Genomic DNA, 14,816 nt, shown 5'->3' on the forward strand with positions numbered 1-14,816 from the left:
GAAAATTAGCTGAAGCATAGCAATGGACAGTGGTGGAAAGTAACTAAGTACCTTTACCTAAGTACTGTACTTAACCCCATTTTGACCCTGAGATCAGATTCTAAAAATGTCTTCTACATCCTGAAAAAGCTGTTTCTATGTCAGTGGTTCTTCGATTTTTCAAAAATAGCAGACCTACAAGCTCGTAGCGCGCCACTGCGCGCTATGAGCTTGTAGATCTGCTATTTTTCAATAGCTAAAGCATAACATAATGCTAACACCAAAAGGGGTTCCCGCCCAAAATGGGTTAAGTACAGACAAGCTATTTGTACTTTACTTGAGTATTTCCAATTTCCAATACTTTTTACTTCTACTCCACTACATCTCGGATCCAAATATTGTACTTTTTTCCTCCACTACATTAATTTGAAAACTTTAGTTAATACATAGTTACTTTGAAGATTTCGATTGCCGTTACGAAACATACATGAACCACTCCAGCCGGCTATACATTTGAAAACTTGAAATGAGACACTGTTTAATGAGCAGTTTCTACTTGTGGTACTTTTAAGTACATTTTTGATAACAATACTTTTGTACTTTTACTCAAGTAAATTTTGAATTCTGTACTTTTTACTTGTAACAGAGTACTTCTACATTGCAGTATTGGTACTTCTGCTTAACCCATTTTGGGCGGGAACCCCTTTTGGTGTTTTAAAACATTATGTTATAATTTAGCTATTGAAAAATAGCAGATCTACAAGCTTGTAGGTCTGCTATTTTTGAAAAATCGTGAAAATATTTATTTCAGAAAACTGGAGGATTTAGAAGATTTTTTTTTTTTAATTTCGACGTCAGGCCTAAATGGGTTTAAGTAAAGAATGCCAGTACTCTTTCCACCACTGCCAATGGACTGGGTTAAGCCGGTGCACCAGAGCCCGTGTCAGGCAGGGTGTGAGCAGCACCAGAGCCCACGTCAGGCAGGATGTGAGCAGCACCAGTGGCCCAGTCGGCCTGCATTCATGCAGAGGAACATGGGGGGGGGAAATAAAACAAGGCAATACATACACAGGGGACAGGGATGACCTCAACCTGGTCACACTACCACCCACACACACACACACACACACACACACACACACACACACACACACACACACACACACACACACACACACACACACACACACACACACACACACACACACACACACACACACACACACACACACACACACACACACACACACACACACACACACACACACACACACACACACACACACACACACACACACACACACACACACACACAGTCAGGAGGAGAGAGGGAACAAAACACAAAAGTTGACAAAAAAAAGAAGAAAAACACCATTCACACTCATGGACAATTTACAACAGATGAAAACGTATAGTTAAAAGTTAACAGAGGATAATATTTTTTGAGTGGTGCAACTACTCCAAGGAACAGCAATGTCCGTGTTAACCTATGTGACTGTGTGTTAACCCATGTGTTAACCTGTGTGTGACCATGAGTACCAGTAGGGGCAAAAGTGGTGCTGTTGTGCCAGAAACAGAGAGAGAGGGGGGGGGGGGTTGCACCACTCAGTTCACACAGGTGTGATTTTTTTTAATGACGGATGATGATGTGTTAAGCTGAGTTACAGGTGAATTTTGTAACATGCAATTATCTTTCCGAATGTCACTGAAAAGTCACAGCTTGCTATGTTGACTCTATTCACGTTCAAGGGGGTACGTTGCAGTGGTGGAAAGTAACTAAGTACTTGTACTTAAGTACTGCACTTAAAGGACCACTTCACCACTTTTCAACATCTCTTCATATAATTGGTCCTCACTAATGTTCATGATAAAACACCACCATTTTTTCCTACTCAGTCTGTGTCTCATAGGAGGGCTTTGGGCAGTTCGGACACCCGTCCACCAGTGACATCATCATTAGGCAGATTTATTTTTAAACAAGATTTGTTTTAAAATATATTTAGATTTTTATTATCATGATAACGATGGCTTCAACTTTTGCATTGCAACTTTTCAGGAAAAGAAAGCCTGCCGTTTCTATTAGCTTGGATTCACCATCGATGATGTCACTGGTGGACGGGTTTCTGAACCGCCCACAGCCTTCCTATGAGACACAGACTGAGTAGGAAAAAATGGTGGTATTTTATCATGAACATTAGTTAGGACCAATTATAGGAAGAAAAATTGAAAAGTGGTGAAGTGGTCCTTTAAGTACAATTTTGAGGTATTTGTACTTTACCTGAGTATTTCCAATTTCCAATACTTTTACTTCTACTCCACTACATCTAATGTAGTGACAAAATTTGTACTTTTACTCCACTACAATTATTTGACAACTTTAGTTACTTTGGCGATTTTGATTAGAAAACATACATTAACCACTTCAACCCTATACATTTCGGCCATTTGAAAATAGATTTCAATAGATTTTGTACACATTTTGAACTTGTGAAATGGGATATGAATACCTGCAATATGAATACTTTTACTTTTAGTACTTCAAGTACATTTTGATGCCGATACTTTTGTACTTTTACTCAAGTACATTTTCAATTCCGTACTTTTACTTGTAACAAAGTAGTTCTAAATTGCAGTATTGGTACTTTTACTTAAGCAAAACTATTCAGTACTTTTTTCCACCACTGGTACAGTACGTTGTGTGTTCCATGTGCACGCGCAGGGGGGGGGGGGGGGGGGGTGGGAGGCGGTGCTCACCTTGGGAGGGGATCCATTCTCTTCCACAGGTGGAGGCAGGGGGCTGCAGGAGGTGCTGTTGGAGGTGGGCGTGTCCACATTGTAGTTGCGGAAGCAGCAGAAGAACGAGCTGAAGATGCTCCGACTCCTCTGTTTCTTTAGACTGCTGTTGGACTTCTGAGACACTGAGACAAAACAAACTGTTAACACTGTCACTGTGACAAAACAAACTGTTTCTTTAGACTGCTGTTGGACTTCTGAGACACTGAGACAAAACAAACTGTTAACACTGTCACTGTGACAAAACAAACTGTTTCTTTAGACTGCTGTTGGACTTCTGAGACACTGAGACAAAACAAACTGTTTCTTTAGACTGCTGTTGGACTTCTGAGACACTGAGACAAAACAAACTGTTTCTTTAGACTGCTGTTGGACTTCTGAGACACTGAGACAAAACAAACTGTTTCTTTAGACTGCTGTTGGACTTCTGAGACACTGAGACAAAACAAACTGTTTCTTTAGACTGCTGTTGGACTTCTGAGACACTGTGACAAAACAAACTGTTTCTTTAGACTGCTGTTGGACTGAGACACTGTGACAAAACAAACTGTTTCTTTAGACTGCTGTTGGACTGAGACACTGTGACAAAACAAACTGTTTCTTTAGACTGCTGTTGGACTGAGACACTGTGACAAAACAAACTGTTTCTTTAGACTGCTGTTGGACTTCTGAGACACTGAGACAAAACAAACTGTTTCTTTAGACTGCTGTTGGACTGAGACACTGACAAAACACACTGTTTCTTTAGACTGCTGTTGAACTGAGACACTGTGACCAAACAAACTGTTTCTTTAGACTGCTGTTGGACTTCTGAGACACTGACAAAACAAACTGTTTCTTTAGACTGCTGTTGGACTGAGACACTGTGACCAAACAAACTGTTTCTTTAGACTGCTGTTGGACTTCTGAGACACTGAGACAAAACAAACTGTTTCTTTAGACTGCTGTTGGACTGAGACACTGTGACAAAACAAACTGTTTCTTTAGACTGCTGTTGGACTGAGACACTGTGACAAAACAAACTGTTTCTTTAGACTGCTGTTGGACTTCTGAGACACTGTGACAAAACAAACTGTTTCTTTAGACTGCTGTTGGACTGAGACACTGTGACCAAACAAACTGTTTCTTTAGACTGCTGTTGGACTTCTGAGACAAAACAAACTGTTTCTTTAGACTGCTGTTGGACTGAGACACTGTGACAAAACAAACTGTTTCTTTAGACTGCTGTTGGACTGAGACACTGTGACAAAACAAACTGTTTCTTTAGACTGCTGTTGGACTGAGACACTGTGACAAAACAAACTGTTTCTTTAGACTGCTGTTGGACTTCTGAGACACTGTGACAAAACAAACTGTTTCTTTAGACTGCTGTTGGACTTCTGAGACACTGTGACAAAACAAACTGTTTCTTTAGACTGCTGTTGGACTTCTGAGACACTGTGACAAAACAAACTGTTTCTTTAGACTGCTGTTGGACTTCTGCGACACTGTGACAAAACAAACTGTTTCTTTAGACTGCTGTTGGACTGAGACACTGTGACAAAACAAACTGTTTCTTTAGACTGCTGTTGGACTGAGACACTGACAAAACAAACTGTTTCTTTACACTGCTGTTGGACTGAGACACTGTGACAAAACAAACTGTTTCTTTAGACTGCTGTTGGACTTCTGAGACACTGTGACAAAACAAACTGTTTCTTTAGACTGCTGTTGGACTTCTGAGACACTGTGACAAAACAAACTGTTTCTTTAGACTGCTGTTGGACTTCTGAGACACTGTGACAAAACAAACTGTTTCTTTAGGCTGAGCTCACACCTTTAATGCAATTCTCGTGCTCGTTGGATGCATGTTGTGTAGTGTCATGGCCGCCCAATGTATTTCCAATGGAGGTCACATGGTTTGACACAACATTGTGTTGTGTGAGGGGGAGGGGCGCAGTCGAAACGCCCCTCCCCCTCACACAACACAATGTTGTGTCAAACCATGTGACCTCCATTGGAAATACATTGGGCGGCCATGACACTACACAACATGCATCCAACGAGCACGAGAATTGCATTAACCGTGTGAGTGCACCCTTAGACTGCTGTTGGACTGAGACACTGTGACCAAACAAGAGTGTTTCTTTAGACTGCTGTTGGACTGAGACACTGTGACCAAACAAACTGTTTCTTTAGACTGCTGTTGGACTGAGACACTGTGACCAAACAAACTGTGTCTTTAGACTGCTGTTGGACTGAGACACTGTGACCAAACAAACTGTTTTGTCTCAGTGTCTCAGAAGTCTAAATAAACAGTTTGTTTGGTCACAGTGTCTCAGTCCAACAGCAGTCTAAAGACACAGTTTGTTTGGTCACAGTGTCTCAGTCCAACAGCAGTCTAAAGAAACAGTTTGTTTGGTCACAGTGTCTCAGTCCAACAGCAGTCTAAAGAAACAGTTTGTTTTGTCTCAGTGTCTCAGAAGTCTAAATAAACAAACTGTTTCTTTAGACTGCTGTTGGACTGAGACACTGTGACAAAACAAACTGTTTCTTTAGACTGCTGTTGGACTTCTGCGACACTGTGACAAAACAAACTGTTTCTTTAGACTGCTGTTGGACTTCTGCGACACTGTGACAAAACAAACTGTTTCTTTAGACTGCTGTTGGACTTCTGCGACACTGTGACAAAACAAACTGTTTCTTTAGACTGCTGTTGGACTTCTGAGACACTGTGACAAAACAAACTGTTTCTTTAGACTGCTGTTGGACTGAGACACTGTGACAAAACAAACTGTTTATTTAGACTGCTGTTGGACTTCTGCGACACTGTGACAAAACAAACTGTTTCTTTAGACTGTTGTTGGACTTCTGCGACACTGTGACAAAACAAACTGTTTCTTTAGACTGCTGTTGGACTGAGACACTGACAAAACAAACTGTTTCTTTAGACTGCTGTTGGACTGAGACACTGACAAAACAAACTGTTTCTTTAGACTGCTGTTGGACTGAGACACTGTGACAAAACAAACTGTTTCTTTAGACTGCTGTTGGACTGAGACACTGTGACAAAACAAACTGTTTCTTTAGACTGCTGTTGGACTGAGACACTGTGACCAAACAAACTGTTTCTTTAGACTGCTGTTGGACTGAGACACTGTGACGGTGTGACCAAACAAACTGTTTCTTTAGACTGCTGTTGGACTGAGACACTGTGACCAAACAAACTGTTTCTTTAGACTGCTGTTGGACTGCCTCACTGTGACAAAACAAACTGTTTCTTTAGACTGCTGTTGGACTGAGACACTGTGACAAAACAAACTGTTTCTTTAGACTGCTGTTGGACTGCCTCACTGTGACAAAACAAACTGTTTCTTTAGACTGCTGTTGGACTGAGACACTGTGACAAAACAAACTGTTTCTTTAGACTGCTGTTGGACTGCCTCACTGTGACAAAACAAACTGTTTCTTTAGACTGCTGTTGAACTGAGACACTGTGACAAAACAAACTGTTTCTTTAGACTGCTGTTGGACTGAGACACTGTGACAAAACAAACTGTTTCTTTAGACTGCTGTTGGACTGAGACACTGTGACAAAACAAACTGTTTATTTAGACTGCTGTTGGACTTCTGCGACACTGTGACAAAACAAACTGTTTCTTTAGACTGTTGTTGGACTTCTGCGACACTGTGACAAAACAAACTGTTTCTTTAGACTGCTGTTGGACTGAGACACTGACAAAACAAACTGTTTCTTTAGACTGCTGTTGGACTGAGACACTGACAAAACAAACTGTTTCTTTAGACTGCTGTTGGACTGAGACACTGTGACAAAACAAACTGTTTCTTTAGACTGCTGTTGGACTGAGACACTGTGACAAAACAAACTGTTTCTTTAGACTGCTGTTGGACTGAGACACTGTGACCAAACAAACTGTTTCTTTAGACTGCTGTTGGACTGAGACACTGTGACGGTGTGACCAAACAAACTGTTTCTTTAGACTGCTGTTGGACTGAGACACTGTGACCAAACAAACTGTTTCTTTAGACTGCTGTTGGACTGCCTCACTGTGACAAAACAAACTGTTTCTTTAGACTGCTGTTGGACTGAGACACTGTGACAAAACAAACTGTTTCTTTAGACTGCTGTTGGACTGCCTCACTGTGACAAAACAAACTGTTTCTTTAGACTGCTGTTGGACTGAGACACTGTGACAAAACAAACTGTTTCTTTAGACTGCTGTTGGACTGCCTCACTGTGACAAAACAAACTGTTTCTTTAGACTGCTGTTGAACTGAGACACTGTGACAAAACAAACTGTTTCTTTAGACTGCTGTTGGACTGAGACACTGTGACAAAACAAACTGTTTCTTTAGACTGCTGTTGGACTGAGACACTGTGACAAAACAAACTGTTTCTTTAGACTGCTGTTGGACTGAGACACTGTGACCAAACAAACTGTTTCTTTAGACTGCTGTTGGACTGAGACACTGTGACAAAACAAACTGTTTCTTTAGACTGCTGTTGGACTGTGACAAAACAAACTGTTTCTTTAGACTGCTGATGGACTGAGACACTGTGACCAAACAAACTGTTTCTTTAGACTGCTGTTGGACTGAGACACTGACCAAACAAACTGTTTCTTTAGACTGCTGTTGGACTGAGACACTGTGACCAAACAAACTGTTTCTTTAGACTGCTGTTGGACTGAGACACTGTGACAAAACAAACTGTTTCTTTAGACTGCTGTTGGACTGAGACACTGTGACAAAACAAACTGTTTCTTTAGACTGCTGTTGGACTGAGACACTGTGACCAAACAAACTGTTTCTTTAGACTGCTGTTGGACTGAGACACTGTGACAAAACAAACTGTTTCTTTAGACTGCTGTTGGACTGTGACAAAACAAACTGTTTCTTTAGACTGCTGATGGACTGAGACACTGTGACCAAACAAACTGTTTCTTTAGACTGCTGTTGGACTGAGACACTGACCAAACAAACTGTTTCTTTAGACTGCTGTTGGACTGAGACACTGTGACCAAACAAACTGTTTCTTTAGACTGCTGTTGGACTGAGACACTGTGACGGTGTGACCAAACAAACTGTTTCTTTAGACTGCTGTTGGACTGCCTCACTGTGACAAAACAAACTGTTTCTTTAGACTGCTGTTGGACAGACACTGTGACAAAACAAACTGTTTCTTTAGACTGCTGTTGGACTGTGACAAAACAAACTGTTTTTTTAGACTGCTGATGGACTGAGACACTGTGACCAAACAAACTGTTTCTTTAGACTGCTGTTGGACTGAGACACTGTGACCAAACAAACTGTTTCTTTAGACTGCTGTTGGACTGAGACACTGTGACCAAACAAACTGTTTCTTTAGACTGCTGTTGGACTGAGACACTGTGACGGTGTGACCAAACAAACTGTTTCTTTAGACTGCTGTTGGACTGCCTCACTGTGACAAAACAAACTGTTTCTTTAGACTGCTGTTGGACTGCCTCACTGTGACAAAACAAACTGTTTCTTTAGACTGCTGTTGGACTGCCTCACTGTGACAAAACAAACTGTTTCTTTAGACTGCTGTTGGACTGAGACACTGTGACAAAACAAACTATTTCTTTAGACTGCTGTTGGACTGAGACACTGTGACCAAACAAACTGTTTCTTTAGACTGCTGTTGGACTGAGACACTGTGACCAAACAAACTGTTTCTTTAGACTGCTGTTGGACTGAGACACTGTGACAAAACAAACTATTTCTTTAGACTGCTGTTGGACTGAGACACTGTGACCAAACAAACTGTTTCTTTAGACTGCTGTTGGACTGAGACACTGTGACCAAACAAACTGTTTCTTTAGACTGCTGTTGGACTGAGACACTGTGACAAAACAAACTGTTTCTTTAGACTGCTGTTGGACTGAGACACTGTGACCAAACAAACTGTTTCTTTAGACTGCTGTTGGACTGAGACACTGTGACAAAACAAACTGTTTCTTTAGACTGCTGTTGGACTGAGACACTGTGACCAAACAAACTGTTTCTTTAGACTGCTGTTGGACTGAGACACTGTGACCAAACAAACTGTTTCTTTAGACTGCTGTTGGACTGAGACACTGTGACCAAACAAGAGGACGACGACGGGGTGTAAAGTGAATATCGTCATTGTCTGGTGTCTGCCTCCTATGGCCTCACTCACACCTTTTGATCTAGCATACAACATTGATGCATGCTAGATGTAAGCAAGATGTAAGTGTCATGGCCGCCCCAAAGCATTTCCAATGGAAGTCACATGGTTTGATACAACATTTTGGACTACAAGCTGTTGTATGGCTTTCGGCTGTGTTTCGACTGCCCCCCCTCCCCCTCATACAACACAAATGTTGTGTCAAACCATGTGACTCCCATTGGAAATGCATTGGGGCAAGATGTATCACACCCTTTGTATACAACAAGCATACATCAATCTGTTGCGACCGTGTGAGTCGCCCCCAAGTCCAAAACTGTTCCTTCTCAAGAAATGGGGGGGGCACCTGTGTTCCAAAATATCCATTATCTCTTATTGCTTTTCGTTCGTCCATATTTATATAAAAGCCACAGGCACAATGTATCACTTTCACTCGCAAAATGTTAAAAATAGCAGTCTGATCCATAGATATATATAAAGGCTAGATGGCTCAAGGCGGAGTCTCTGGCCAGAGCGCGGGTGAGCCATCTAGCTTTCTTATATATATATCTATTATCTGATCTACATGCTTGCAGGCTTGTAGTGCGGATATTTTCGCTACTTTTGTGCAACACACTTGTACGACAAAGAAGTATTAGGGCATTCGTTTACGAAGAAACAAAAAAAAGTTGAAATGTGGAGATACGAGGTTTTTGCAACAAACAGCAACGACATGCAGACCTGCACTCTTCATTAGACTGTAGGAATGAGCAGGCTGAGGCTGGGGGACTTCAAACGGCTTCTATTTCGGGCTGTATTTTTTGGCATACTGTCCTGTGGCTGATAGCCTGATACCTGTGCAGACTGCACTCAACAGTCCACATAAAAGAAGGACTAAACCAGTGGTTCCCAAACTTTTTCATGTCAAGGACCCCCAAATTGAAACTAATTAGCCCACGGACCCCAATTTGAAGAGATACACCAGGGACCCCCATAAGAGAAGATTTTGACGGCTCTAGCGGTGATTCTCAACCCATTTAATTCCAAGGACCCCCAGTTTGACATGCATTAGTCTAGCATGGACCCCCATTGAATGGTATTTCTATCTCTGGGACCCCCAATTTATATTGTAAAATCAATGTTAATTTAACTCTGAGAGTGTACAAATGGAACCAAACCAAACCATTTGGTTCCATTTGTACACTCTCAGAGTTACAGACCCATAATGGTCCATTTGGTTCCCAACTATCATTTAGCTGGGTCCCCCCTGGAACTCCCTCAAGGACCCCTGGGGGTCCCCGGACCCCACTTTGGGAACCACTGGACTAAACCACTCACGGTCATGTCCCTTAGCTGTCACGTGAACTGATAATTCCTGTGACGAGCCAGAAGATAGCAGTCTACATTTATACCACTGTAGTATATATAATATATATTTAGACCTGAGGCAATATGGGTAAATTCTCCTTCTACAACACGGTCACCCAGGCGTGGCCTGACCCCCCTCCCTCAAAAAAATGCAGATCACTTACATCTTTTAAATCGGCCCTGAATCCACCTTTCAGCAGCAGACCCAAGGGAGAGGAAATGATCCTTCCCCCGATAACCCCCCCCCCCCCCCCCCCCCTTCATTTCCCCCCACTCTGTACCTTAGAGTATATATATATATTAATACTAGAGACGGCACCCGGAGGAAACCCTGAGGCGAAATGGACATAGTGGCCGAATTTGGTATTGCAGCTCGAGCCAGCACTCCGTTGACTATCATTGCGCACGTTCACGTTATGGGGCAATGACACGTGAACGCTGTTTCATACGTGAACCGTGAACGCGGTGGCGTGCTCTGAGCTTGTAGATCTGCTATTTTTCAATAGCTAAAGCATAACGTAATGCTAACACCAAAAGGGGTTCCCGCCCAGAATGGGTTAAGCATTATGTTATACTTTAGCTATTGAAAAATAGCTAATAGGTCTGCTATTTTTGAAAAATGTGGTGCAAATTTTTGAATATATATTCTTTCAGGGCGAACGTTTGTAACTCAAATCTTTGCTTCTGCGGGGAGGTCCCTGGAACAACATATTTTCAGATGGCAGTCGGTGGCCAATTACATACGACATAGAAACATGAGTTTTTCAGAAAACTGTCAGGATTTAGAAGACATTTGTAGAATCGTCCTCAGGTATAAATGGGTTAAAACAACTCCGTGTTGCTGACCTGGGGCCTGCCAAAGTAACCAACCGGCAACCAGGTAATAACTGACCTGGGGCCTGCCAAAGTAACCAACCGGCAACCAGGTAATAACTTTGGCCGACCAAGTGACATCACCGATCACCCATAGTTCACATAGTTCCCCCCCACCCCCTTCATTCCAGGGACATAAATTCCAGGGAGCCTAAATCAGACACTGGGCTTTTATTAATAGTGACAAGTTGAAAGCTGAATGCTCCTCCTCTCATCCGTCCCCCGCCTTGACTCTTGTCACTTGATTGGTTCAACAGCTGCCTCCCTTTTCGAAGGCCGGCCTACGTTTCTTCCCTGCCTGTGGCTGCCGTGTTCCGGCTGGCAGGTAAGCGAGTGAAGCAGCCTGGACATGCACACAAGGGAGGGAGGGGGGTCTACTCTGGAGGCATCCGGACCCCCCTCTCAGCCTATACAAGGCAGCATTCCTCTCACCGACTCCCCTGCAGCTAAAGACATGACCCACCCAAGGCTCACTTTACCCCCCTCGGAACCCAAGGCTCACTTTACCCCCTCAGAACCCAAGGCTCACTTTACCCCCCTCAGAACACTGACCCACCCAAGGCTCACTTTACCCCCTCAGAACCCAAGGCTCACTTTACCCCCCTCAGAACACTGACCCACCCAAGGCTCACTTTACCCCCCTCAGAACACTGACCCACCCAAGGCTCACTTTACCCCCTCAGAACCCAAGGCTCACTTTACCCCCCTCAGAACACTGACCCACCCAAGGCTCACTTTACCCCCTCAGAACACTGACCCACCCAAGGCTCACTTTACCCCCTCAGAACACTGACCCACCCAAGGCTCACTTTACCCCCCTCAGAACACTGACCCACCCAAGGCTCACTTTACCCCCTCAGAACACTGACCCACCCAAGGCTCACTTTACCCCCTCAGAACCCAAGGCTCACTTTACCCCCCTCAGAACACAAGGCTCACTTTACCCCCCTCAGAACCCAAGGCTCACTTTACCCCCCTCAGAACACAAGGCTCACTTTACCCCCTCAGAACCCAAGGCTCACTTTACCCCCCTCGGAACCCAAGGCTCACTTTACCCCCTCAGAACCCAAGGCTCACTTTAACCCCCTCGGAACACAAGGCTCACTTTACCCCCTCAGAACACAAGGCTCACTTTACCCCCTCAGAACCCAAGGCTCACTTTACCCCCCTCGGAACCCAAGGCTCACTTTACCCCCTCAGAACCCAAGGCTCACTTTACCCCCTCAGAACCCAAGGCTCACTTTACCCCCCTCGGAACACAAGGCTCACTTTACCCCCTCAGAACACAAGGCTCACTTTACCCCCTCAGAACCCAAGGCTCACTTTACCCCCCTCGGAACACAAGGCTCACTTTACCCCCTCAGAACACAAGGCTCACTTTACCCCCTCAGAACCCAAGGCTCACTTTACCCCCCTCAGAACACAAGGCTCACTTTACCCCCTCAGAACCCAAGGCTCACTTTACCCCCCTCGGAACACAAGGCTCACTTTACCCCCTCAGAACACAAGGCTCACTTTACCCCCTCAGAACCCAAGGCTCACTTTACCCCCTCAGAACACAAGGCTCACTTTACCCCCCTCAGAACACAAGGCTCACTTTACCCCCTCAGAACACAAGGCTCACTTTACCCCCCTCAGAACACAAGGCTCACTTTACCCCCCTCAGAACACAAGGCTCACTTTACCCCCTCAGAACACACTAAAGACACGACCCACCCAAGGCTCACTTTACCCCCTCAGAACACACTAAAGACACGACCCACCCAAGGCTCACTTTACCCCCTCAGAACACACTAAAGACACGACCCACCCAAGGCTCACTTTACCCCCTCAGAACCCAAGGCTCACTTTACCCCCCTCAGAACACTGACCCACCCAAGGCTCACTTTACCCCCTCAGAACCCAAGGCTCACTTTACCCCCCTCAGAACACTGACCCACCCAAGGCTCACTTTACCCCCCTCAGAACACTGACCCACCCAAGGCTCACTTTACCCCCTCAGAACACAAGGCTCACTTTACCCCCCTCAGAACCCAAGGCTCACTTTACCCCCCTCAGAACACAAGGCTCACTTTACCCCCCCCAGAACACAAGGCTCACTTTACCCCCTCAGAACCCAAGGCTCACTTTACCCCCCTCGGAACCCAAGGCTCACTTTACCCCCTCAGAACCCAAGGCTCACTTTACCCCCTCAGAACCCAAGGCTCACTTTACCCCCCTCGGAACACAAGGCTCACTTTACCCCCTCAGAACACAAGGCTCACTTTACCCCCTCAGAACCCAAGGCTCACTTTACCCCCCTCGGAACACAAGGCTCACTTTACCCCCCTCGGAACACAAGGCTCACTTTACCCCCTCAGAACCCAAGGCTCACTTTACCCCCCTCAGAACACAAGGCTCACTTTACCCCCTCAGAACCCAAGGCTCACTTTACCCCCCTCGGAACACAAGGCTCACTTTACCCCCTCAGAACACAAGGCTCACTTTACCCCCTCAGAACCCAAGGCTCACTTTACCCCCTCAGAACACAAGGCTCACTTTACCCCCCTCAGAACACAAGGCTCACTTTACCCCCTCAGAACACAAGGCTCACTTTACCCCCCTCAGAACACAAGGCTCACTTTACCCCCCTCAGAACACAAGGCTCACTTTACCCCCTCAGAACACACTAAAGACACGACCCACCCAAGGCTCACTTTACCCCCTCAGAACACACTAAAGACACGACCCACCCAAGGCTCACTTTACCCCCTCAGAACACACTAAAGACACGACCCACCCAAGGCTCACTTTACCCCCCTCAGAACCCAAGGCTCACTTTACCCCCTCAGAACCCAAGGCTCACTTTACCCCCTCAGAACCCAAGGCTCACTTTACCCCCCTCAGAACCCAAGGCTCACTTTACCCCCCTCAGAACACAAGGCTCACTTTACCCCCTCAGAACCCAAGGCTCACTTTACCCCCCTCAGAACCCAAGGCTCACTTTACCCCCCTCAGAACCCAAGGCTCACTTTACCCCCCTCAGAACCCAAGGCTCACTTTACCCCCCTCAGAACCCAAGGCTCACTTTACCCCCCTCAGAACACAAGGCTCACTTTACCCCCCTCAGAACACAAGGCTCACTTTACCCCCCTCAGAACACAAGGCTCACTTTACCCCCCTCAGAACCCAAGGCTCACTTTACCCCCCTCAGAACACAAGGCTCACTTTACCCCCCTCAGAACACAAGGCTCACTTTACCCCCCTCAGAACACAAGGCTCACTTTACCCCCCTCAGAACACAAAACCAGGCAGGCGGCCTCCAGAAGACAACCGAAGACCTTCGTGGAAAAACACAAAAGGAACGTGGGATCATGTCCTGGCTGCATGAAAAGCTCTCTCTCGAACCCCCAGTTGAGCAGTGGCTGAGCATTGTGGAGGAGATATTTGTAATGGAAAAACTAACTCATATATTGAGACTACAAGAGGAACTATTCATTGAAAAATGGGAGAAATGGACTGACTATAAGGATCAACAAAACGACACCAATGTTAATAATGATGGACATTCATAAATGGACTGGAATATGTTGTATATTAATGATGTATCTGAACCCTTGCAGCACTGTAATTGTCATTTTATGTTTTTTTTTATTTGTATTTATTTGTCTAC

At 44.8% G+C, this 14,816-nt stretch overlaps 2 protein-coding genes across 2 annotated transcripts in view; both read right to left on the minus strand.

The window, feature by feature from the left end:
- The window catches only part of LOC306943452 (CTD small phosphatase-like protein), a 42,239-nt gene that overhangs the window by 9,362 nt on the left and 18,061 nt on the right, over positions 1 to 14,816 (minus strand). Inside the window, exons 2-3 of the mRNA XM_079529808.1 lie at positions 2,734 to 2,897; positions 1,006 to 1,080 (exon numbers count right to left, since the gene is read on the minus strand). Coding sequence (XP_079385934.1) covers positions 1,006 to 1,080; positions 2,734 to 2,897 — 239 coding nt within the window. The remainder of the gene's footprint in view (positions 1 to 1,005; positions 1,081 to 2,733; positions 2,898 to 14,816) is intronic.
- The window catches only part of LOC306929686 (crystallin J1A-like), a 163,672-nt gene that overhangs the window by 3,289 nt on the left and 145,567 nt on the right, over positions 1 to 14,816 (minus strand). The gene's annotated exons all lie outside the window — the stretch shown is intronic.

The sequence above is a fragment of the Electrona antarctica genome, assembly GCF_951216825.1.
Source record: "Electrona antarctica genome assembly, chromosome: 1".
In the NCBI taxonomy this organism is placed as follows: Eukaryota; Metazoa; Chordata; class Actinopteri; order Myctophiformes; family Myctophidae; genus Electrona; species Electrona antarctica.